The 26,936-nt window shown below is 46.5% G+C and overlaps 2 protein-coding genes across 2 annotated transcripts in view; both read right to left on the bottom strand.

The window, feature by feature from the left end:
* CACNA1B (calcium voltage-gated channel subunit alpha1 B) overlaps window positions 1–26,936 on the bottom strand; it is a 491,615-nt gene that overhangs the window by 185,708 nt on the left and 278,971 nt on the right. Inside the window, exons 9-12 of the mRNA XM_044993192.1 lie at window positions 18,704–18,760; window positions 17,891–17,962; window positions 16,142–16,231; window positions 10,114–10,323 (exon numbers count right to left, since the gene is read on the bottom strand). Coding sequence (XP_044849127.1) covers window positions 10,114–10,323; window positions 16,142–16,231; window positions 17,891–17,962; window positions 18,704–18,760 — 429 coding nt within the window. The remainder of the gene's footprint in view (window positions 1–10,113; window positions 10,324–16,141; window positions 16,232–17,890; window positions 17,963–18,703; window positions 18,761–26,936) is intronic.
* Window positions 10,575–11,859, bottom strand: LOC123352463 (40S ribosomal protein S2-like). The gene is made up of 2 exons (XM_044992604.1): window positions 11,791–11,859; window positions 10,575–11,159 (listed from the first exon to the last, which is right to left on the bottom strand). The coding sequence occupies exons 1-2, from the start codon at window positions 11,857–11,859 to the stop codon at window positions 10,611–10,613; spliced, it is 618 nt and encodes a 205-aa protein (XP_044848539.1). The 3' UTR covers window positions 10,575–10,610.

Genomic DNA, 26,936 nt, shown 5'->3' with positions numbered 1-26,936 from the left:
GAATGTCAACCTCCATTGGTGGGAGCCAAAGACCAACATGGATAGCAGCAATGTGAGACTTCTCTGCACACTGCCCAGCCAAACTTACCTAGAGAAGTGAAAGGACAGTTCAGTCTCTATGGTCCATTAGTTCCTCGGTCTCCTTTCATAGACGTGTAGATTTTAAGGCTGGGATGCTAGTGAAGGCAGGGGGCTGGACTCAATGACCTTTCGGGGTCCCTTCCAGTTCTATGAGATAGGTATGTCTCCATATATTTTGGGGGGTTAGTCCTGCTTTGAGCAGGGGGTTGGACTAGATGACCTCCTGAGGTCCCTTCCAACCCTGATATTCTATGATTCCATGGATAACTGAGATCATCTCACAGAACTTCTGCGTCAAGCCCATGATTTCTGGCTGAGCTGTAGAATATCTTTTAGAAAGGCATCCAGTCTTCATTTAATGACTGCAAGTGATGGAAACTCCACCACATGCCTAAATAAGTTGTTCCAATGGTTAATTACCCTCACTGAAAACATGTGCCTTGTTTTTACTCCGACTTTGTCTAACAGCAGCTTCAAGCCACTAGCTCTCATTATGCCTTTTTGTGCTAGATTAAAGAGTTGTCAGTGATCAGAAATCTCTTCCTCTTGAAAATGCCAGCGACAGTGGCAATTAACGCAAACTGTGATGGTGGGTGATTGTATGAAGCAAACCTGTCCACTGGGAACTGCAATCTATTTCATCTAGGCCACTAAACAAAGGTCTGTACTTTGAAGAAGAGAACCTGCATAGCAGAGCCATAATATTTATAGCATTGTGCGATACTGATGGGCTTTCTCTGCACAGGAGAAAAATTGGAAAGCGCTCCACAAACATCCAAAAAGTTCCAGTGCCTACTCCAGATCTCTTCATAACATAAGAACATCAGAACAGCCATACTGGGGCAGACCAATGGTTCAGCTAGCCCAGTATCTTGTCTTCCAACACTGGCCAATGCCAGATGCTTCAAAAGGAATGAATAGAACAGTGCAATAATTAAGTGATCCATCACCTGCCACCGGGTCCCAGGATCTGGAAGTCAGAGGCTTAGGGACACCTACAGCATGGGGTTGCATCGCTGACCATCTAGGCTAGGCTCTCATTCTTTTTTGAACCAAGTTATACTTTTGGCCTTCACAACATTCCCTGGAAATGAGTTCCACAGTTTGACAGTGCATTGTGTGAAGAAATACTTCCTTTTGTTTGTTATTAATTTCATTGGGAGACCCCTGATTCTTGTGTTGAGTAAATAACACTTCCTTATTCACTTTCTCCATACCAGTCATGATTTTATAGACCTCTATCATATAGACCTCTATCATTTTTCCCCGATCGAGGTGCTAAATGAGCACTCAAGGATGATAAGGCCATTGCAGAGAAACTAAATGAATTCTTTGCATCAGTCTTCACGGCGGAGGATGTGAGGGAGATTCCCAAACCTGAGCCATTCTTTTTAGCTGACAAATCTGAGGAACTGTCCTAGATTGTGGTGTCATTAGAGGAGGTTTTGGAACAAACTGATAAACTAAACAGTAGCAAGTCATCAGGACCAGATGGTATTCACCCAAGAGTTCTGAAGTGAATGTGAATGTGTCAATGTGAAATTGCAGAACTACTAACTGTGGTCTGTAACCTATCATTTAAATCAGCTTCTATACCAAATGACTGGAGGATAGCTAATATGACGCCAATTTTTAAAAAGGGGTCCAGAGGTGATCCTGGAAATCACAGGCTTGTAAGCCTGACTTCAGTACTAGGCAAACTGGTTGTAACTATAGTAAAGAACAAAATTTACAGACACAACATAATTTCAACAACATAATTTGTTGGGGAAGGGCCAACATGATTTTTGTAAAGGGAAATGATGCCTCACCAATCTACTAGAATTCTTTGAAGGGGTCAACAAGCATGTGGAGAAGGGGGAGCCAGTGGATATAGTGTACTTAGATTTTCAGAAAGCCTTTGACAAGGTCCCTCACCAAAGGCTCTTAAACAAAGTAAGCTGTCATGGGATAACAGGGAAGGTCCTCTCATGGATTGGTAACTGGAAACATAGGAAACAAAGGGTAGGAAAAATGATCCGTTTTCAGAACGGAGAGAGGTAAATAGTGGTGTCTCCCAGGGGCCTGTACTGGGCCCAGTCCTATTCAACATATTTATAAATGATCTGAAAAAGTGGTAAACAGTGAGGTGGCAAAATTTTCAGATGATACAAAACTACTCAAGATAGTTAAGTCCAAAACAAAGTGCAAAGAGCTACAAAAGGATCTCTCAAAACTGGGTGACCGGGCAACAAAATGGCCAATGAAACTCAATGTTGATAAATGCAAAGTAATGCACATTGTAAAACATAATCCTAACTGTACATATAAAATGATGGGGTCTAAATTAGTTGTTACCACTCAAGAAAGATCTTGGAGTCATCGTGGATGGTTCTCTGAAAACACTGGCTCAATGTGCAGCAGCAGTCAAAAAACAATGAGAATGTTAGGAACCACTAGGAAAGGGACAGATAATAAGATAGAAAATATCATATTACCTCTCTATGAATCCATGGTACACCCACATCTTGAATACTGCGTGCAGATGTGGTCGCCACATCTCAAAAAAGATATATTGGAATTGGAAAAGATTCAGAAAAGCGCAACAAAAATTATTAGGGGTATGGAACGGCTTCCGTATGAGGAGAGATTAATAAGAGTGGGATTTTTCAGCTTGGAAAAAAGATGACTAAGGGGGGGATATGATTGAAGTCTATAAAATCATGACTGGTGTGGAGAATGTAAATAAGGAAGTGATATTTACTCCTTCTTGTAAGAAGAACAAGAACTAGGGGTCAACAAATGAAATTAATAGGCAGCAGGTTTAAAACAAAAGGAAGTATTTTTTCACACAACGCACAGTCAACCTGTGGAACTCCTTGCCAGAGGATATTATGAAGGCCAAGACTATATCAGGGTTTAAAAAAAGAACTAGATAAATTCATGGAGGTAGGTCCATCAATGGCTATTAGCCAGGATGGGCAGGGATGGTGTCCCTAGCCTCTGTTTGCCAGAAACTGGGAATGGGCGACAGGGGATGGATTACTTGATGGTTACCTGTTCTGCTCATTCCCTCTGGGGCACCTGGCATTGGCCACTGTTGGAAGACAGGATAATGGGCTAGATGGACCTTTGGTCTGATCTGGTACGGCCATTCTTATGTTCTTAGTTATCTCTTTTCCACACTGCATAGTCCTAGTCTTTTTAATCTCTCCTCATATGGAAGCTGTCCCATTCCCTTAATCATTTTTGTTGTTCTTCTCTGTACCTTTTCCATTTCTAATATATCTTTTTTGAGATGGGGTGATGAGAACTGCACACAGCCTTCAAGGTACTGTCATACCATGGATTTATATAGTGGCATTATGATATTTGCTATTTTATTATCTACCCCTTTCCAAGTGGTTCCTCACATTCTGTTTACTTTTTTGACTGCCACTGCACATTAAGCGCATGTTTTCAGAGAACTAGCCACAATGACTCCAAGATCTAATTCTTAAGTGGTAACAGCTAATTTAGACCCCATCATTTTGTACAAATAGCTGAGATTACGTTTTCCAATATGCATTATTTTGCATTTATCAACATTGACTTTCATCTGCCATTTTGTTGCTCAGTCACCCAGTCACATCCTGGAGGCTGTTTCTCCAGTGAACCATTGATTCCTGGGGCATACGGATATCTGCTGCTATTCACTAAGGACCTGGGTCAATATGGATATCTGCTGCTATTCACTGAGGACCTGGGTCCAAAGAATTCACAGAACACAGATGCTACTAAACAAAAGTGAAACTAAATAAATATTCCCATTATTTTCTTAAAGCTCCTACAGCTCCTGTTTCAAAGCAGTGGAGACAATAGGAAACATCAAGCAGAGAAAGTTAATCAGAGCATTTCAATAACACGAAAGTTAAAAGAACAGGGGTGGGGGAAAAATCAATGCAGACCCTAAGGCTCTCACCATCTATTCATTAAGTAAAACATATTTGTAATGTAATTAAATGCTTCCCAGAGGGACAGCTATGCTTGAATTAGAGGGTGCCTGGTTGAGTTTCAAGGTGCTGCAGACCTTCCCAGACTTGACTTCACTCCTCGGGTTCCTGCCCATTGCAGTTCACAAGACTCCTTTCAAGTTTAATTATAAGTGCCCTCCAGGAAACAATATAATTAGAGGTGGTTACATTTCTCGTGTTCTACATGAGGCCTTCCAAGTCTCACTCCTTTACTCCTTTACAGAGAGGCTCACTCGTGGATTAATCTTAACGATGGTTTTTAAAACCTCTCACTATTGTGGCGAAGGATTTTGCTGTGTGTTTCAATGAGATATTTCAAATCTCCTGGTTTTGTGGAATCTCATTCAGTGTCACTGTCACTCCTCGATATAACCCTCTTACATCCAGGGTTCACTCACCATTAGATAATTAGAGTGCCTATGGTTCAGTGCAGAGACAGGCCTACATAAAAACACCAGATCTGATCACCCCTAACATTTGGAAAAGTTTCTATCTGCATTTCTGAAGCTTTGAACCATCTTAAAGGAAGAGCAGGCTTTATTAATAATTTCGGAGCTTGGATGCTTTTCTGGAGCTCTTTGGTCTGAAAATGACAGGCTGGAAATACTGCACACAGCATGGTGGCACTTCTGCTACTGGTCTCAGCCTAAGACAGGAGGTACAAAAGCAAATGAAAATTATGAACAGGGAGTTAACCAGGCATATTTGAACTTTAGAAAAATGTTGGATCTGAGCTCAGCTGGAATTTCATCTCAAGGTTCAGATTCATCTAACCACTGTACCCTTCCTTAATTGAAATATCGTCTTCTCCAGCCTACGAAATGAGGCTAGAGTTACAAGCTACGAGACTTGCTCTTAGAATTTCTATGGCTGAGGTTCATTCTTCAGGTCCAAGGCTCCTTTTCTCTGCTTGTCACCAATCATAGAATCAATCATAGAATCATAGAATATCAGGGTTGGAAAGGATCTCAGGAGGTCATCTAGTCCAACCCCCTGCTCAAAGCAGGACCAATCCCCAACTACCAATCTACATAGCTTATAATATTCTAACTACAGAGAGGCTAGAGACGCAAAGCTCACGCCTGGATCAGAACGGCCACCAAGTTTGTGAGTGTTCAGATCTAGAGTTTTGGCTTGGGACCCACCTGTAAATTCTACAGTCCCATGCCAAGAATGCGTCAGGCTGCTGTTTCTAATAGCACATGGCCCATTTCCACTGGTGTTTCCTTAGCACCACCCAGGGATTTATTTGTGGGCATGGGAAACTATACCAAGATCTCTGGCCTGCAAATGGTATAATGAAGGTGTCATAGGAAATGATCATGCAAACCACAGAAAACTGTATAGGACAGAAAGAAGAAAGAACATCTCTGGTTGGGAAGTTACTGAATATTTAGAGTCAAGGAACAGATGTGACTGAGAAAAGACTATCTCTGTTGTTCCTACTGAAAATCAATCAATCACCAGGGTCAACTGTGATTCCCAGTTGGGTAGCATCCTAAATGCACAGATTAGAGCACCCGGTCAAGATTTTCAAAAGCATCTTGTTATTTTGGGTGTTTCCATTTCTGGGTGCTCAATTTCAGATTCCGCAAAGGAACCTGGTTTTCAGAGAGCAGGTGTTGGGGAATTTCTGAACATCAGGCCCCTTGGAGGTGTCTCAAGTTGGGAACCCAGAACTAAGTGACCCAAAATCATTAATCACTTGGCCTCTGTCTTATAATAGGAGGTCATTTCTGGTAGACTCAACAGTCACTGCTGTCATGGCACAGTGTGCATTTCAGTGGGGTTGGGGTGTGCCCCATATTGCCCCCATTGAGATAAGTTGGACCCTTAACTTCTCACCTTTATCCTAGATTTTTTTTCTCCCCACCAGGAATTGCATCTTTAATTCCAGTTAACATGAAAATTCCTTCAATGTGAGCTTGGATATCAAAACAAAGTGGATTTCAGCTCATATTCCTATTTAAATATTCCCTCAGAAATGTTACTGCATTTCTACAGTTCCAGAAAGCAAACTTGGAAATCTAAAATCTTCTGGTTAGAATGAAAGTCTTAAAAACATTTTTCTAGCCATTTACTCTCAATTTGAGAAGAAAACCTAAATTTCTAATTGCTTTGCTACTCTAATCTATTATTTCTGCTGTTCAATTCAGAAAAAGAATAGGCAGGACTGATTTCCTGTGTCGTCTGTCTCTATTTTCCCTCTAAATCCTGAGAGAGGAGAAGAGTTGAAAGGACTTCTTTCTCCCTTTCACCGAACTCTCATTATAGCTTTCAGTTGCCTGGTATTATTAAATATTTTAGTAAATATTAGCAGGAGCTCTTTGAAGACACAGTAACCCATAGCTTCACCCTTTTAGCCTGTGGAAAAGGAAAGACTTCAAAAGTTAATCTTTTTTATTATTATTTTAAGATAGGAAGACTTAGTTCCTAAGTTATTCTGTTTTACACATCTTATTTCATTTTTTTTTCTGGTTTGGAAAAATTTGCCCATGAGCCACGAATCGATAATCCACATATTGGCGCGAGAGTTCGATCATTCAAGGTGCTGAGCATTCTGGCCCAATCCAGTAAAGAACTTAAGAATAGGCTTAACTTTAAGCAGCCCCATTAAACTCAGTAGGTGAAGTCCGGCCCCATTGAAGTCAAATGGAGTTTTGACACTGACTTCAATGGGCCCAGGATTCCACCCTGTAGTGAGGCGGCCTGGCTCCCAGCCGCGCCTGAGAGGGACGAGCCCTTGCAGACGCCGAAGTGGGCGGAGCCACCACCGCCTGTTCCCGCCCCCCGGAAATCAAGGGGCAGGGCAGGAAGTATAAAAGCCCAGCCCCAGTGCTCAGTTGACTGCTGGCTGCCGGAGAGGACAGACGCTGGTGCCCTAGCTCCCGCTGGGCCGAGCCTGCCCCGTGCTCGCTACCCGGAGGAGGACTGGCCGAGCCTGCCCCGTGCTTGCTACCTGGAGGAGGACTGGCCGAGCCTGCCCCGAGCCCGCTACCCAGAGGAGCTGCCTGAGCTCCCCTCGCCCGGTATCCTGAGAAGCAGCCCGGCTTACCCAGCGCTCAGTATCCTGAGGAGCCCATGGTGTGGGACACTGCGGAAGACGCTGGGGATACACAGGTACCAATGGAGGGGGAGATTGGAAGTGGCCCGGGGGTAGCCGACCCTAGTCTGGCTGCAGCAGACCCCGAGCCAATGTCAGTGTGTTGCAGCCAGGATCCCCACTGACCCAGCAGCAGATGGCCTGCCACTGCCAGGGCCCCGGGCTGGGACGCAGTGGAGTGGGTGGGCCTGCGTCCCCCCTGCCACCCCACTCACGGGTGGCATCTCCCCCTCACCCCAACGCTCAGGCGTAGCAGCCTGGACTTACCTCAGCGTCTGCTCAGCCCCTGTCTAAGGGTCTGAGCCCTGAACTGCTTGCTGCCCCGCCCTGACCCAGGGCCTGGGCTTATGTACTGAACTGTTTGTCTGCTCAGCCCCTACCTGCGGGTCTGAGCCTTGAACTGTAGTGCTGTCACCCCGCCCTGAGTTAGGGCCCGGGCTAATTAGACTGCTTGTTCGCTCAGCCCCTGCCTGCGGGCCTGAGCCTACCTTACCGTTTGGTGCCCGCCCTGAGCTAGGGCCCGGGCTGAAGAGACTGATTTCTGGCTCCCAGCCACGCCTGAGAGAGCCGAGCCCCAACACCGGACCCTTACACACCCAATGGGACTACTCGTGCTGAAAATCAAGCAACTGCTTAAATGCCAGTGTGCTTATTACCGTGCTGGACTTAGCCCTAGAAGCATGAAGCAGATCAAACTGTACCAAGAGTCCACCTCCAGCTTCTCTGATCTCCATACTAATACAAGAAACTGCAGCACACTAAGGGCCAGGTTTCCAAAGGTGCCGCCTGCACAACCGGGAGCCACATTTTCAAAAGTGCTCAGCATTCAGCAGTTCCCATTTTGATACCTATAGCGAGATTAGCACCCAGCACGCTGGGCTTGTCTAAATGAACAGTTAGTGCACAGCAAGCCGGGATACAGATTTACAGCACGTCCGCATACTGCACACTGACTGGCCGCGTGAACCCTGCGGTGCACTACGGAACTTTTAGTGCTCACCAATAGGATAGTAAGTGTGCGGTTGCTGTGCGCCGTTCGTCTGCACGTGCACGCTGAGCTCTTCTGAAAAGGTCACCCTAAGAACTGAAGATCTGGGGCCTGATCCCAATGGGAGTTTTGCAGGGGACTTCAGTGGGAGCAGGATTGGGGACAAGGGCTCCAAAGCCATAGGGAAGTTTTGGAAAGTGCATCACGCAATTTGACCAGTCTGACATATGGCACCATTTTCACAATGTCCCTCTGCAGAGAGGGACGCTAGGATGGGGACAGAACAGCACATGGGGGAACTTAAGTACAGGATATGGAAATGCTGTACAACTCTCTAAATTGTTGGGGTCTAAGACCCTAGTACCACCTTCACATTCATGCTATCCATGAGCTCTGCTGCCACAGAACTAAACTTGGAGGGTCTGACTATGATTTCCCTCACAAACATTTTACACCGGTAATCCTTGAGGAGGCCATTTGGGGAACTGGGGTAAAAATCTGGGGGTAAAAATCTTTGAGCAGGGAGTTGGACTAGATGACCTCCTGAGGTCCCTTCCAACCCTAACATTCTATGATTCTATCTTCACGGACTGTATCTTTAAACCATTATGAGGCCAGAATCAGGGCCCTACAACTGACCTTCTAAGCTCAGCAGTTGCTTTGACTCTGTGCTAGGTTTCAAATCACATCATCTTCTATTCAATGTCTAGTCCTCTAACTTGAATTCCTTGTCAGATACATACAGACAATGCAGCTCTGTTATTCCACCCCATAATAAACTCAACCCTCCCCAACCTCTCAGGGAGAAACTGATGGTGCCCGAAATTCATTGTCACTGTATGCTTAAATTCTCCGTTTATCCAAACTGCAGTTTCTCAGGAGGTTTTTGGGTCAAATCTTGCAACCTTTAGATGAGCAGGGCCGCTCCTACTGTTGTAAAAAAAAAAAAAAAAAGGAGGGGGGGCATTGTGAAAGCAAGAAGGCGATCAGCTGAGGAAGAGTTTAACTGTATAAAGGATCTAATTGCAGAGAGCAGGATTCATTGGTTATTCATTACAAAATAAAACAACATTACACACTTTACAAAAGCAATAACACCCGAAGGGCCTTTATACAGTACTGGATGCCCAAACTAATGGGTGACCAAAGGCATCAGGCTAAAACACATCTATCATGCGCAGGCATATGATATCATCACCCACCTGTCCTGTGTTATTGCTTATATGTGTATGGGACATATTTGCACAGTGTGATTCGCTGGAGGGTACTATTACGTTTCTCCTCATTGGCCACGCCTGGCTTATTAAGGCAAGTGCTCTCATGGAAAGGCCTTTTCCGTACAAGTGCATGTTCCAAGAGGGTTTGCTATTAATTGGCACAATTGGACTGAATTAGTGTAAAATGTTTTGGTGCAGGGAATAATGTTTCTTTCAAGTGGAACTGTCCATTGCACAAGTTGATATCAAGTGGGCTTCAGGATCTATATTATCTTCATATGTTTTACTATAAAAAAATGGCCTAGTGTATTGAACATAGGGAAAATCTGAGAACTAGCTATACATCTCCTGGGTGGGGGTTGAATTGTGAGGTTCTCTGGACAGCCGCAGGTGAAGACAGCTTGAGAAACTTATAACGCTGCTGGGAGGGACCCAAGCAAATGTTTTTTCCCAATCCACAAGCCCCCCCAAAAAATCCTCCTGCGATGTTCACTAAGTTTGTGGCTGACCATTACAAGTCAAAGACGGGTCTTGGGCTGTTTTTTATAACACACTTTCCCTGGTGTTTCTTGGAGCCACTTAGTAATTTATTTGTGAAACTCCTGGATGGGGCATAAGAAGTTACAAAAAGATCTCGAGGCTGCAGGTGTTAATGGCAACGTGGGGCTAGTGCTCAGAGAACTCAGGAGTGGGAGGACTGGAAGGAACATGGCTCCGATCCCTGACACTTACACAAAGCAGTGGTGAGCCCCTCCGGCTGGTCATAATGCACCATGGCGACGCACAGAGTGTTCAGAGTGACGACACACAGGACGATCCAGTAGAAGCTTTGTGCTTTCACCATGCGCCGGATGAAGAACCGGAACATCTTCTCTTTCCTCCGGAAATACGAGGAGCTCTCGTTCTTTCCGCTCTTCAGACTGGCCCGGGCAAATGGAGACCCTGGGCATTGGAGGACACAAGGGATTATCATCAGACTAAAATCAGGAAGATAATGGGGGAGGGAGAAACTTGAAATCACAACCACAAAGGGCCCAGATCCTCAAAAGTATGTAGATGCCTAACAGAAATGACTGAGAGTTAGGTGCCCAAATACCTTTGAGGATCCAAACCAAAGAACCTCCCCCCTCTCTGGAAATGCAGCTAAGCACAAATGTGGCCACATTTACAATGAGCTTTTCTTTTTTTTTTTCCTTGTTCATTTATCACTTTATTTTGTACAAAAACATTTAAGTAGTTGCCACAGCAGCCGCCTGGGTTCTCTGCACTGAAACTCTGGTGTGGGTCTTGGCCAGATGATCAGTGAATTCCTGACAAGGAGACTTGGTGAACACAGTCTCCTTCCAGAGGTCAGGGGTCAGATAACTGTAGGTCTTGAAGATCGCATCAAAGGTGGCTTTAGCAAAGTTGCCCAGTGTAGCAGTACAACCCCTAGCTGAAGTATAGCAGTCATCAATTCCAGCCATCATCAGCAGTTTCTTTGGAACAGGGGCAGATACAATTCCTGTACCACGGGGTGCTGGGATCAGACGCACCAGAACAGATCCACAACGACCAGTAACCTTGCAAGGTACATTATGAGGCTTGCCAATCTTGTTACCCCAGTAGCCTCGTCGTACTGGGACGATGGATAGTTTAGCCAAGATGATTGCCCCACGAATAGCAGTGGCTACTTCCTTGGAGCACTTTACACCAAGGCCAACATGACCATTGTAGTCACCAATAGCTGCAAGAGACACCGATTTGCCCAGACCATCCCAATGGATTAACACTGGGATCTGAAAAGAGCCTAATGGTGTCAGATGCTCGGCTCCCACTGCCTTTCAAAGTGATTTAGGCACCCAGCCTCTGTAAATAGCTTCAAAAACCCTAGTTAATCTCAAATCCTGAGCTCTGACCAGCCAGGTTAAAGCTATGGGCAGCACTTACTCGGTTATCTGTGACACGAGTCTAACCCCCTCTCCCCTGGCAGCCAGCCTGAGTGTTGTGGAGCTGGCTGCAGGCACCCTCTGTGCGAGTCACAGTGCGATTCACAGTGCGAGTCACAGCATGGTGTGCTGACTCTCCCTGTGCAATCCAGCGCTGGCCGTCGGGAATACTGGGACCCAGATCGCTCCCCTGTCCCCCAGCACTGCACTGGCCAGGGTGCAGGGAAGTCATGCTGAGCACCCTTTATCGCTCCTTCAGAAGGGAGAAAGATGCAACCTCAACTAGTGTCTTCTGCTCACAGCAGCCCAGGCGCTGGCTAGCTGGATGGGGCAGAGCCTCAGAGCCACCCCCTAGCCTGGCAGACTGAATCCCCTTGAAGCTGGGAAGTGCTAGCCAGAGTCTCCTCCCAGTACCCTGCGTGGCACAGATCCTGCCCCGGTGCTCGCGCTGAGGGAAAAGGCTCCTACATCCCTCTCTCACCTCAATCGCCCGCACAGCACAGGGCAGGATTTGACCCCAGTGCTCTAGGGCAGGTGGGCTGACTCCCATGGCTGCATTTCACATCTTGTCTGAAATCCTGATTAAGAGGCAGATGTTTAAAAATAAACACTTGAAAGAAGAAAGGAGTTTGAGATTAAAGTGGATGGGCACTCTAGAAATGCCTGGTGTGCTATTAGCGCTATTAGTTTTATAACACTTCCTTCTGTGCAGAAGCAGTTGTCACTGTTTATATTGCTCTTCAAGGCAACAGAATTAACCAGAGGCCAAGAAGAAAGCTGATGTTCTTCTGTAAATACAGCCCTCTCAGGAACCTCTGGCAAACCTCTGGTGTCAAAGCTGCCCAGGAGATCTGCACACGGCTATTCCACTCCGCTTACATCCCTACCGCTCTTCATATGGACACCGCTCCGAGGTAACTAAATTCTGCATTCAGTTCAACTGGTCTGAAGCTGGAGTAACTTCTCTGACGTGACCCCACCCTGGTGTAAATCAGAGTGGTATCTGGACCAATAAGAGGATACAGATTTGCCATGTGTCTCTGAGCAGAATTTTGCCCTTTCCTTGGAAAACCACACCAGACGTTAGGCACTCGGAGTGCTGAACTGGCTGGATATTCCAGTGCTAATGTTTCCATTCCAGCACCTAATGTTCCTATCCCAAGGCAGCCAGGATCTACCATTATGGTTTTATCAGCACAGAAAGAACACAAAGAGAAGGGAGAAAATGAAAGTGTGGATTAAACTATTCTTTCAGAAAGCACACTGTGACTGATGTTTATTGTTATACAGCTTTCTAATGTGACTATAAGGTTCCAGGAGGCACTTTTAATTGAATTACAAAGCAACTTGTGCAGGTAACAGCTGGCAAGAGGCTCATCAGTGCAACTATTGCACTGGTCAGCACATTTACATCACACTTTGTAATTAGATTGTTAGTTCTTCTAGGGCCTTTAAGTCACATCAGAGAGATATGTTACTATAGCATAAGGAAAACATTAGAAAAAACCTGCATTAAATCCTCACTTTGTCCATAACCCTAGTATGTTTTGATTGTTTATGATATGCAGAGTTTCATGCATTTCAGGAGGGTAAAATATCTCTTCCACAGCCTGCAGCACTTTTAGTTTTCTCTGCTGTATTTGTTTCTTCTTCTCCCCCGTGTGCCATGCTTTACCAAACACACTCTTCATAATTGGGGGAACCAGTCATACAGAAAAGGGGGCAGTGCAGATATCTTCCTGACCATACACTCAATAGATGGGTCTCAGTTCAGCATCAGATTATCCATGAGTGCAAGGGCTGCTGCTTCCATCAGCTCTGCTGTGTGAGGCGCTAGATGCAGAGAATTGCTCATGTGGCACATGTTCCTGGAGCCTGAGAGGACTTAGAAATGGATTAAAAGCTCCCTATATGTCCTCGTGGCAATAAGCGAATGCTGTAGCAGTGTGGACCTCCTGCCACCCACACAGCAACTCCACCTCACTCCAAAACAAACACAAACACACACACACACACACGCTCTGATTTCTCCAGCAGCAAAACTTTCCTACTAGTTTCAGCAGGTTGAGCAGTTCAACTGCTTTGTGGCTAATCTGGGTGGATTCCTGGGGATGAATGGTGGGTTACAGAGTCACACCAATGTGCTGTACAGCACTCACCTGGAATGATTCGCTGCTCATTTAAGAAAACCAAAACCTTTGACTGTCTTAGGGCCTGCCTACATAGCAAGTAACCGCACAGCGAGCCATGGTGTGATTCTACAGCACACCAGCTTGTTGTGCAGTAGCATCCCATGTGGACAACGCGACCGCAGAGTGAAAGTCCAAGAGTGCAGCTTGGCTCATTGTACTTTCAATTAGTTGTACGCCAAGCCTCACTTCGAGACTTTCACTGCACTATAGCAGCGACCACATAGGACGTTACTGTGGGGCAAGCTAAGGTGCTCTAGATTCACACCCTGGTTTGCCACGCAGCCACTTGCCATGTTGACAAGCCCTCAGACTGTTAAGTGCCAAATTTTCAAAGAGTGGAAGTGAGTGTAAACGGTGCATTTGCACGTCCACATGGACAGGTATCACTTATGCTTCCATTTTCAATGGGCATCATGAAAAGCTCATAATCTGCTGCTCCTTAGTGTCTGTGGTAGCATGGTAATGCATTAGAAGCTGGCTGAGAGCAGCTGCTGCTTTAGCAGCAAACTAAAATCAAGACACACTCAGCAAAGTTTCTTCCTAGGGGGTTCATTCAGGACGGTTAGAGGGGAGAGGGCAAAATGATTTACCAGAAAATAATACCTAACCAGAAAATAATCAGGACATGTTCCCAGCTTGGGGCTATAGTCCAGCCTGGCCACCACTGGAGGTGGAAATTTACCATCTCAAAGGCCTTCCCCATTGCTGGTGCTCAAGCAGCAGAGAGTTGCCTGAGCTTGCAGCCCTCCAGCCCTGTCTCATCACTCCACCTGTCCACCTGTGTGAGGTCTAAGCAGAGAAATAATTCCTGTTTTCTGGAAAGCAAGTAGAGTTTCTGGACCCTATCACATTCCTGCTTTACGTACTGGAAGATGCTGTGGTCATGGAAAGGCTCTGGGACAGGTGTATAATGGTGCACACTGCACCGCATTTATGCATGTGAGCATGGGGTGGCCATCTGTGTGCAGCCCTTCATGTCCACATCTGGCTTAGCAATGTGGAGATCTGCAACAAGAGACATTGCTAGGGCAACGGTTATAGCGCTAGCAGAGACGTCAGTCCAGGGTTTCCATGTGACCATCCAGAATACAAGCCATTCTCTAAAGAAGGCAGCCATGTGTCCAAACTGGGAACACTGTTCATTTATGGGCTTGGATTTTTGTCCATTCCCTCCCCTCCCCACAACAGATGAGGCTAGAGAGCACCTTAAGGCCCAGCCTGACGCAGCGGGTGGGGTGTGCATGGAGGAGCATTCCCCAAGAAGGAATCCCAGAGTCATTGTGTCTGATGCAGGAATGACTCCTCCAAGGGCTGTGTGACGGGGCAGGGCAGCCCCGCACTGGTACAGCAGGGGTTAACCCTTCTCTACTAGCAGAGGAAGCCACGCCCAGGAAGTTCTGCTGGGCATGCTCCAACTGGCAGACCAGTATAAAAGCCTGCAGGTCTGCTCAGTCTGGGCTGGCCACCGGGGGAGAAGGACGTAGACCGTCAGCCTCTGAAGAAGGAGAGCCCAGGAGCTCGGACCGGGGCGCCAGCCGAACCGGGGCCGACCCGGAGCCCCCGGGGAGGGACGCCGGCAGCGACAGACCTACGGGGGAGCCGCTCCCACAACGCAGACGTCCGGCCAGGCAGGGTAGGAAGTGACCCAGGGGCACTGTAGAGACTGACAGCCTTAAAGCTGCAGTACCGCTCGGCGTGTTGCGGGCGGATCCCCGCCGAGCGGGTGGCAAGGAGAACTTGCCACAAACAGGGCCCTGGGTCGGGGCTCGGTGGAGAGGGAGGGCCCGAGCCCCCCTACCCCACCCCGTAATACCCCACCCCGAAGGGGGTGTGTAGGGACTCAGGCCGCTAGGCCGCGCTACCCCACCCCGAAGGGGGTGTGTAGGGACTCAGGCCGCTAGGCCATGCTACCCCGCCCCGAAGGGGGGGGGTTTATGGACTCCGGCCGCTAGGCTGCGCTACCCCGCCCCGAAGGGGGGGGTTTATGGACTCCGGCCGCTAGGCCGCGCTACCCCGCCCCGAAGGGGGGGGTTTATTGACTCCGGCCGCTAGGCCGCGCTACCCCGCCCCGAAGGGGGCGCTTGTGGACTCCGGCCGCTAGGCCGCGCTACCCCGCCCCGAAGGGGGCGCTTGTGGACTCCGGCCGCTAGGCCGCGCTACCCCGCCCCGAAGGGGGCGCTTATGGACTCCGGCCGCTAGGCCGCGCTACCCCGCCCCGAAGGGGGCGCTTGTGGACTCCGGCCGCTAGGCCGCGCTACCCCACCCCGAAGGGGTGTTTACGGACTCCGGCCGCTAGGCCGCGCTACCCCGCCCCGAAGGGGGCGCTTATGGACTCCGGCCGCTAGGCCGCGCTACCCTGCCACGAGGGGGCGCTGGGGCACCTGGCCCATCACAGGCTGTGTAAGGGCAAGGACTTGGATTGCATCTGGCTCTCAAGCAGGACCGCAAAAGGGTGGAGGAGAGCCCCTGGCTCCTCTCCCACTCCCTTGCACGCTGGTTAAGGACCGGATGCTGAAATGTCCATGTTAAGTGCAGTTAAGTGCAGTCTGTTGAAACAAAGGAATAGCTCAGAGGAGTGTGACACAAAAGCACTTTGCCCGAGTTCTTAACACCGCCAGAGAATGCAGGGCCAGTACTCACCAACGGAGCAAATGTCTGTGAAATGGTCCTCCCCCTCTTCAGCATGAATCAGGTCGTTTTTGCTCTTCTTTATTGTAGCTCTTTTCAACACTGCATGCAAATTAAAAAAAAAAAGCACTATAAACATCGTGTAGTCAATCCTCTCTCCACCTCTCACTCTCCGGGGCCTGTATTTCCTTCCCAATGCCAGCTAAAAGCTGCCATACACGGGTAAGCCGTAGCAAATGGATCAACCTACAGTTTTGTACTGTGGCCTCTGCTTGCTTTGATGCCAGGGTCATTATTTATTTAACCTTCTAAATCTTGAAAGTTTGCCAGGCAGGACTTCTGTCCACCCACGTCTCAATGCAACTGAAAGTGGAAAGGCAGCGGGAAAGAAAAATATCTGGTAGCTTCTTAGAGCTCAGAGGCAGGGCACTGCCACCATTGTTCATTTCAGCACAGCTACCGGAGTGATATTTATGTTAAACAAAGGCATATGCAGAAGAGAGATTGGGCTTGGTTAATTGAGCCATGATGAGATACGGGATAGTACTGCTATTATCTGTTAACATATTCATATTGACACTCTGCTTTTCTACCGCATGCACCATTAAAACATCAGCATTCACGCTATTCCAGTAGAGATAGTCTGCCACCGTATGTTACCCTAAGCACAGGAAATACCATGGATAAGCAGATAATATCCCATGGTGAATGTCTTTTTAATGACACCCACTCTACAATACCTTCCATCTGGGGACATCAAAACTCTTTGAAAACATAAGCCTGGCCCGGCAATCCCTTTTGTGAGGTAGGTAAATATCACTATCCCTGTTTTACAGATGGAGAAACTGAGGCACGGAAAGATTAACTGATTTGCCCAAGGCCATTGAACATGGCAGTGGCAAAGCGGAATTGCTGCCTCGCAAACCCTGCTCTGAGTCTTAGACCACCTGCCTTGGAGCCTTGCAAACTATCAGAAATTATTTTGATACCATCTTGATAAGAGAGTTTAAAAACAATACAATGATTAAGCACCATTTGATACCAGCAGTAAGACACTCCATGGTGTGGTGATACAAGCTGTCCACTGGAGACATACAGGAAATCTGCTATGTCAGAACTGTCTTGAGGATAATTGGGGTTTACATGGGATCCTTATCCTACACCAGCATCAAAATCCTTCTTATCAATGATTACATAGTTCACTTTAGAGATGGGCTCACAGCAACCCCGCAGATTCCCAAGTATCCGAACTGTGGAGGGTGAAGGGTTCTAATCGGAACTGGGATCTGGATCCAATTTTTGCACATACTGACTTTATAACAGGCTGAACCAATAGGCCCCAGCTTCAGGGCATTAAATATCTGGGTCTGACTTCTGTGGCCTAAGTCCGTCTCTCTTTTAGTTACACAACTCCCCTCCTGTAAAGCTATTCCTCCAAACCAGGTGCTCACTGCAACGAGGCACCAACAGCACCGGCTACAGCCAAGCACTGCGCAAAACTTCCCTCCCACCCCAAAGCTCTGCCGAAGCACCTCAAACCTGACCTGCTTTCCCACTCCTGGGCCTCTCCTGCGTGTAGATCACCAACCACTCCAAAGCATGCCAGATTTTGGGATCCTTTCGCATGGTGGACCAGTGGCCGTGGAGGATTCAGATAAACCTTGTTCCTAGTGACCTACGGTGCTCAGGATCTGAGGCCACAAGCAAAAAGCATCACCCCGCTGTGCCACCTAACCCCCTGTTGATTTGCAATCCACTCACTGTTGTAGCTGCTGCCGCCAGTCTCCGCCGGTGCTGTGCCTTGCTGAATTGACCCTTCGGAGGCAGCCCTCCCTGACAGTGAATGGGAGGAGAAACAAAAAAAGAGAAGGGGAGGGGCGGGGAGGGAAGGGAAAAGGAGGAGACACAGGAGGACGAAAGATGGTCAGAAAAGGGAGAGGGAAGAGTCTTTAACTGAACGTTCACTGTCTGTAACATCCTAAGAGCTTGATGTCAGAGGCAGGGGGAAAACACTCTCCATATTCTCACGGCACCTGTGTCGGAAATCTTAATCCCGCGAGTTCTCCTGCTAACATGAGGCCCCTAGGAGTCATGAGATTAGATAGGATCACCACACCCTGCTATGTCTTACTGCTTAAAAGTGACAGGGGTCTTAGTCTCTTTGTCAAATCCTTTCGAAAACCTCGATTTAGAGCCCTGCCTTTATTTATTTTTGCTGGCATCCACACTGAAGCTTTCCCCTCAAGGCTACAAGTAGACACATCCCTCCACACTACCCAGAGGCTGGTAGGGGGCCCTGTGCACACCAGACCCCCACAATTACACGGGGAGTCTGGCAGATCCCAGAACGACGTGTCTCAGAGCTGCTGATTGTCCACCTGAAACTTTGAAGAAGTCCTACACAGGAAGAGGGAATTTTAGCTGGGTTTGCTCCAAGGCTGGGACCAGAATTTTCAGCTGCATGCAAAAGTATGGCGCTTGTACCCGCTAGGTCACAATGAAAACCACATCCGCATACGGCGTATAAACCTCTCCTCTAGTGCAAGAGGAAAAGTACAAGGCAAAACGACCTACCGTCCAGAGGGGACTTCTCTTCGGCATTCTTGTCTTCTTCTGCCAGCATCACCTCCTCTGCAAAAGGGAAACAGCAGCGCTCAACCCTGGATCGGTTGCATTTTTGTCGTAAAGCTTCCTGACTGGGAGGCAGTGGGCGTGGATGTTTGCCACAGCGTTAGCTCACCATAACACCCAACTAGACTGAGTCTTTAGACTCAGCATTGAGTAAGGGTCAGCACCAAGAGTCATAATTACTCCCTTGCACCCTCCATGCTCCAGGGAGGAAAACAAGTTATTAAAACCCTAGAAAGGTTGCAGCTTGCTTCTCCCCTCTCACCGAGCCACCTCCTCAAACAAGTAAGAAGGCAGAGCATTGGCTTTGCCCACACCCCTCTGCCCAGTCCCCACCCACTTGCTTGCAGCAGAGAGTATCTGGAGAGCATCTGGAGAGCAATTGCTGCCACCCACTCCAACCTAGACCCAAGATCTGCATAGGCGTAAGCACATATTGTAGTACCATCACTCTCGGTCAAATTCGAGCCATCGTACCAGTGGTGAAAGAGGCCATATGCCATTACCATGTCTGAGAGACACTTACTCATCAGTGCCAGGACTTAAGGCAATTTGCACTGTTCTGCAACTCGTCTGTGTGAAATCATGGCTGCACTGAAGTCAATGGCAAAACTCCAATGGATTTCACTGGGGTCAGGATTTCACCCACTGTGTCAACACAGTTAAATCTACATAAGACACATGAAAAAACTTGGTATACATTTTTTGTTTTCCATATTTATATGAATTGTCTCCAAAATTGGCAGAGTTGATGATGCTCTCCAGTAATGTCTGGACCTAGCATTGACTGAAGCCAAAGCATGGAACCAGTGGTGCTTTAACTTACTAGAGAGTAGGGCAAATTCCATCCACGTGAAACTACACTATACAGTATTCTACAGCAACAAGCCAAAAGACCAGGGCTTGTATAAATAGTTCTACAGTGTTTTGGCTTGTTACTGTACAAAAGTGAATTATCAGAGGGTTTTTTAAAGAAGGGACTGGTCAACATCACAAGACTTTGACATTCTAGGTTGTAATTTTCTTTACATTCTTAAGCATAACTGTGCACTTGGATTTAGTAAAGTATCTGATAGCGTATCTCACAAAATCCTACTTGAAAAGACGATTTAAATCATCTTAGATTTGGCTAAAGAAACAGACCACACAGCAAAGAGCCTATTAGTTGGGGGAGCTATCTAGAGAGATACTAGAGCAGGGGTCGGCAACCTTTCAGAAGTGCTCTGCCGAGTCTTCATTTATTCACTATAATTTAAGGTTTCGCGTGCCAGTCATACATTTTAACATTTTTAGAAGGTCTCTTTCTATAGTCTATAATATATAACTAAACTATTGTTGTATGTAAAGTAAATAAGGTTTTTAAAAAGTTTAAGAAGCTTCATTTAAAATTAAATTAAAATGCAGAGCCCCCCGGACCAGTGGCCAGGACCCAGGCAGTGTGAGTGCCACTGAAAATCAGCTCCTGTGCCACCTTCGGCACATGTGCCATAGGTTGCCTACCCCTGTACTAGACAGATGGATGTTAACAACAGTCTTAAAATATCTTTATTAATTATATGGAAGAGGTGAGGTGTAGTGAATGCTGCTACACTAATGAAAAGACACAAAATTGAAAGGAGAAATAATACAAAGGGACAGAGAGATTAGAAATATGGGCAGAAAAGAGCAAAATGAGATTCAACTGGGGAAAATGCAGATTAATGCATCTGAGTGAAAAATAATTAGAGACATTCAGTCAGCTGGAGGGAGAACTCCAGGAAGCAGAGGTGCTGACAGAGACTGGCAGGTGATCGCAAATAGCAAATGATAGATCAGTCTGCAGTTTTACAAGGTAGCCAATGAGTCCAGTATAATTTTGGGTGCATATGTAGCAGCATCACGTGACAGGACAGGAAAGTAGAAAGTGCCTTTCTAGATGGCTCAGGTGTGACTCCACCTGGAACATCACTGGACACCTCAGTATCCAAAAGATACGCACAAGCTGAAGACAGTTGAGAGAAGAGCTGCGGAAATGTTTAGGAGAAGATGACAAGAGTTAAATATGGCTGGGTGAAATGCAAGGGGAATATGATATTTCTGAAATAGGAGGAAGAGGAATAATTTAACGTTGTAGAAAGGGGTATTAAATGGGAGGTACTGGGACAAATTAAGTAAAGGGGAGTTGTCCGTGACTGTGAGGTCCCATAGGCTGTGAAACAGTCTCCCAAGAGAGGTAATAGAACCCTTGTCACTTTGTCCAGTTTACTTCTGAAAGAGCCACGGAGTAGTAGATGTACAATATAGAACAATCTTCTTTTGGCCGGACGATGGACTGCATACCGTAATAATGCAGGGCTTTATCTGTAGCTTCGCTGAGCCTTATTGCACGCAGCTAGATACATTAAGTTACAGTGAAAACTAAAATCCAACAGCCTGGCTTGGATTTGAGTGTAAACTTTATGTTTGCAACTGAAACAAAGAATATGAAAAAAGAACAGGAGTACCTGTGGCACCTTAGAGACTAACAAATTTATTTGTGCATAAGCTTTCGTGGGCTACAGCCCACTTCATCAGATGCATAGAATGGAACATATATTAAGGAGTTATATATACATACAGAACATGAAAAGGTGGAAGTAGCCATATCAACTCTAAGAGGCTAATTAATTAAGATGAGCAATTATCAGCAGGAGAAAAAAACCTTTGTAGTGATAATCAAGATGGCTCATTTCAGGCAGTTGACAAGAAGTGTCAGGATACTTAACATGGGGAAATAGATTCAATGACTCATTACACAGATTGAATCTATTTCTCTGCACTTAACTATCATAGTGATAGCTGCCTTCAAGATTAGACCTATTGCTACTAATTAAGGGCTGAGGATATGCTTGGCGCTGGACATGGCACAAAATAAAGCCAGCCCTTTCCCTAAAGAGCTTGCAAGCTAGCGAGCCAGACACCACCACTCTACAGTCTCTGTCATGTAGAGAAAGGACACTGTGTGACAAGGAAAAAGGCTGGATTATTGGAATTAAAGATGCAATGGAAATACAACAGGGCAGAAGACTCAAATTAAGTTACTGGGGCTAGTAAATATGAAAGACAAAAATGCATCTATAAGGAGAACCCCACTAAACTTTCATCTGGGCTCATCACATGCCCCATGAATGAGCACCCTCTTGCTGAATCTCTGGCATGGCTTCGCCTCTCTTTAATTAATCCAGGCTTCTAGGCTCAGCTGTGTGAGGGGATTGCTGTCTCTGTGCATCTTCCACAAAGGCTACATCCTGATGCTCTTAAAAGCTCACAATGCTGGAGCATGACTCTCATGTGACAACGAGCTGGAAGAGAGAGGTTAAATGAACTGTCCCAAAGATCGCTTATTCCAGGGGAAAAGAAATGCACAGGAACTGGCAGTGAAGGGCTGTGGCTAGGAGATGGACTTGAAAGGAATTAAAATGCAAGAAGCGGCTTGATTCGCTCTGAATTGTAAGAATTTCAGTCTCCAAAGCGAAAACATTTTCAAATGATGCATGTCCTTGTAAGATAAGAGAAATGGCTTCAAAAGACTACTTGGGGACTTGAGAAAAGCATTCATTTTGCAGAGGGAAGTTCTAGCTCTCAGCTCCCTTAGAAATGCAGCATGACAGCCTAAGAATTGCTACAGCTCTGAGAAGTTTAATGAAGAAAACAGCAGCGGCAAGATCATTTTCACGGATTAAATCAGTGTCTCCTCAATGCTCTTCTCCTTTAGTCCCCTAAAGGGCACAGTTTTCAAATAAACTCCTTGCCACCTTCCCTTTGAGCCAAAGAAAAAAACGCCCTTCCCCAGCAGAGAGTGAGTGAGGCTGAAGGTTCCCAACACAGCAACAGCGTTCCCCGGTTTCCAGCTAGATATCACTTGGTGTTGAATTCGCTGAGGAAGTGGCGTTTGGTAAGAGAACTGTGTTTGTAGGTCTAGGGCTGTAAAACAATGCAATCCATAGACATTGTGAACCAGGAGCTGGCTACATTTCAACGGTGGGTAGAGATTACCCTTCTACAGAGTTTATTTAGAAAATCCCATGGACTTCATTCTTTAGTCTGTGCAGTCTTTAAAGCAGATTAAAGATGTCTCTTTCCAGCAGATATGCTCAACCAGAAGTTACGGGCTTGAGGCAGGAGTTACAGGGTGAAGTTCTGTGGTCTGCGTTATGCAGGAGGTCAGACTGGTTGATCACAATGTTCCTTTTACCTTAAAAATCTATGAATCTATGAAAATTCTCCTTGCATCCCAGTTTTATACCAGTGTATCTTTGCTAACCCGAACAGAGTCACGCCACATTTACACCAATGTGAAAGTAAAATCAGACCCTATATGTTGGCTTCCTTCTCTCATGTCCACCTCCAGGCCCTTCTTTCATAATGCCCCATTATCTGTGGAACACCCACCTGAAATCTGTCTGCCTAACGACCATCCTCTCCTTATCCACATCCCTCCTAAAAAGCTCATATTTGCTGGGTTGCCTATGCAAAGTGAGTTCATATGTTAAAAATATAAATCTGCTCCCGCAAAACTGCAAGGGAGCCATCAAGACATGCACATGTTGGAATGAGTAACCCCAAAGTCTTATTCTTGTGCCCGCCTCCTCCTCTCTCCCCCCTCCGTGGCTCGCAAGTCTCACTTGGACCACCTGTGAACGTAGGCTAAAAGCTTTTTGAGGAAAAGCCACTTCCCCTATAACAAGCCCTCTCTGTTGAAGGCATCTGCCCTCAGAGTGTTAATATGGTCTGTAGCTTTGGGGTCCTTTTGCAGTCCTCAATGCTACCAGATGTCCAAAGGGACACAACAGTAAAAAGCAGCCAGCCTCATCCGCAGCTGAGCAGGAGTCTGCAGCTCATCCTTGGCCATGGTGATTCACACACTCGTAACCTCCAGCCTTGATTAATGCACCTCATTGTATCTCAGAATGGAGCCCCATACCCTGGAAAAGCTCCAACTGGTACAAAATGCTGCAGCCCTTCTGCATAATAACATGGGGTACCACAAGTACATCACCCCAGTGCTCTGCTCTCTGAACTGGCTCCCACAATGAAAACTGATTCCGGTTTAAGGTCTCTGCCCCGATATTCAAAGCCTTCCATGGGACTGGTCCTAGATACTTGATGTTTCACTGGAGAGTTGAAACTATCAGCCAGTTTGGGGAGACTCATGGGACCAGGAAACAGAACTATGACAGAGTCAGGAATCGGGGCCGGCAGCGAAGCCAGTCTCCTGGCAAGCTAATGAGTGCAGCTGGCCTGTAGTAGGCTACCTGATTGATTGAAAGAATCAGCAAACCAGCTTCTATGTGTAGCAGCTGTGACAGATCCTGCTCCTGCCCTGTTTCCAGCCCTGATCCTGCCTGGCCTCACATCAAGAACCCCCGTCTCGAACCTCAGCTCCAGTTCCTGTCTTCTGACTCCGGCTCCGACCACTGGCCCTGGCACCAAGCCTCTGACTCCAATTCTCTGGCTACCATCCCCTGCTCTAACCACTAGCCATGACTCCTGTGCCAACCCCGAGGCACAACCGCTCACATCCCAGTCACAGACAGACAGGAGCTGAATTTAGACACTTGGGCTCCCTCTCCCAAGAGATGAGATTGATCACACCCCATTTAGAGCCAAATGCAGGACTCCTCTGGCCTAGCCTTCCCGCAACAAACTCTTATCTCCCAAACCCTCTCCCAAGCCTGCACTCGGAGCTGAGACGCAGTTTCCACACTAGCTCCTCTATTCTGTCACTCACAACTTCCTCAAGCAAATTCCGTTGAGCTAAAATGATCAGTGCTTGGTCTCAGCCCCAAGGTAAGCTCTGCTGGGAGGTTTAAGTAAAATTGGCTGTCTTCAAGCTTGGAAGCACTAAAAATACCAAAACCGCTCTTCTAATTAAATTCCAGCTGAAATATTAGCATTTGCAGGGCTTAGAAATACCTAGCTTGTTTTATAACACTATTTTGGGAGGGGGGGGAATCAATTCAAGCTTTAAGAAAATGTGTGTAATTTATTTTTAAGTCAGCACATTTAAATCCAGCGCTTTCTATTTCTTTTCCTATCCTTTTGTTAAGAAAGCATTTGTTAAGTACTCCCTCAATGAAGGCTTCCTGTATTAAGTATACCTCATGCAAGCAGTCCCATATTAAGGATGTCACCATTAAGCACACCTTTGTTTCAGATGCCTCAACTAGATACGCCTCTGCCAAAGTTATAAACGCCTCCATTAAAGCAGCCTCAGGTAAGTCCATTTCTGCATCCATTAAAGGTACATTGCTTCGGTGATTTACCAGCAGTGAGCTGTCTCTAAGGTCTTTTAGTAATGCCAAGTTTCTTACTTCTGCATTGCTTAAGTAGTCATGTGGGCTGGTTGGTCCAGGACTGTCCACAATATGTTTCTCTCACCTTCCTCTGAAGCGGCTTGTTCTGGCAAAATTTCCATTGACTTCACTGGGGCCAAGATTTCAAGACCTGACTTATGAGCACTTGATTTCTCAGCTTTAGCATAGCCTCCAATGCTACCTTTTGCATTTAATGATTTCCCAGCCTAGCTATTTTTTTCTTCTGCATGAAACTTCCTTCGGGCTGTACTAGGAGCCTGTATTACATTGCTATTGTATTTCCAACAATGCCTCAGTAGGAGTGTTTTATTATTCCCTGATTCAGCTACTTCCTTTAAGCTTTGCAGTTCCAAATGTCATATGTCATTCGATAAAATGGAAACAATAGGCATCTCACAACATTTGTACCACACGCTCATGTGACATTTAGGGGCAAAGTGACACAGCAGCCAGACGTTCCCACAGAGAGGTTCCACAGTGGCGTGCAAATTTAAGGGAAGAGATTTCACTGTATGTTTTGCAACTTACGCATCTCAATTTTCAAGCAACCACTTCCTGTAATACCTGGCACTTGCACAGTTCCTTTCAGCAGAACATGTCAAAGCTCTTTAACCAATCAGAGTAACACCAGGCCACACCCTTGCAAGAACAGTGTGGTTATCTTCATTTTACCGATGGGGTAACCGAGGGTACCTCTACACTGGAGCTGGAGGTATAGCTTCTAGTTGGGGTAGACATACCTGCGCTAGCTTTGATTGAGCTACCATACTAAATATAGCCATGTAGCCAGAGTGGCGGGATGGGCTAGCCACCCAGAGTACCTACGTAGGATCTTAGATAGGGCAGTACTCAGGGTGGCCAGGCTGAGCCACTGCTTGTGCTGCTGTGAGCACATTGCTGTTTTTAGCATGCTGGATCCATCAACGCTAGCGCATACGTTTTTATCTGAGCCAGAAATTACACCTCCGGCTACAGCTCAGCTCAGAGAGACCAAGTAGTCACAAGGGCCCCTAAAACAAGACAGCTAGAGACGGGATTAGAACGGAGGCATCCTCTGCTTTAGCTACTAGATAAACCTTTAACTAATTTGAATCTGAAGTAGCACAAAGTTGTAAACAAATGGAGGGACAATTTATGAATAGAAAGCAATGTGAATGGTTCCTTTCTTCAATGCTAAGGAACCACAGAATTAAAAAGGGAGATAAAGTGTGGTTAATTAATTGAGGGTAGTTCCCGTTGAGCAATTACATTCAATAAAGCTTGGTCAATACAACTGGCTTTTGATTGTCACTCTACAGAGTACAGTGTGAAATAATGGGTTCAGGTGACCATACAAACTGCTGCTGCTTCTTCCTCCTACTTAACATTTCAAAGCTTCGGCCTTTCCTTTCTGACCAGACTGTCAAAATTCTTGTCTAGGCGACGGTCATCTTCTGTCTTGACTGCTGCAATCTCCTCTTCAAATCCCAGCAAATGTTAATGCCTCAGAGGAATTCACAGAGGGGCAGAGCTATCCCTGGATGGGTTTGCAGAGGGGGTAAAAGCCATCCAAGGAATAAAGGAAAAGAAATGAAGCCACTGGAGATACATAAGGTCCTTTTTTTTAAATACAGGCACCTATGCTGTGCATGGTAAAACACAGACACAGATGTTACCAGCATGAACAAAGAGACAGGTATGGGCACAGAATGAGTCACTGCAAGCACTTGTCCATTTTGCATGTGCCACTGTCTATTTTGGACACACAGTTATCTGTTTGCAGAATCATATTTTGTGGGTGCAACTTAGGGAGCAGTGAGGACAGTGTCCCCTGCAGTGTCAGTCAGGGTTTCAATGCTACTTAA

This window comes from Mauremys mutica, chromosome 18, assembly GCF_020497125.1.
Source record: "Mauremys mutica isolate MM-2020 ecotype Southern chromosome 18, ASM2049712v1, whole genome shotgun sequence".
Classification (NCBI taxonomy): Eukaryota; Metazoa; Chordata; order Testudines; family Geoemydidae; genus Mauremys; species Mauremys mutica.
This window is presented reverse-complemented; position numbering and strand designations above follow the sequence as displayed.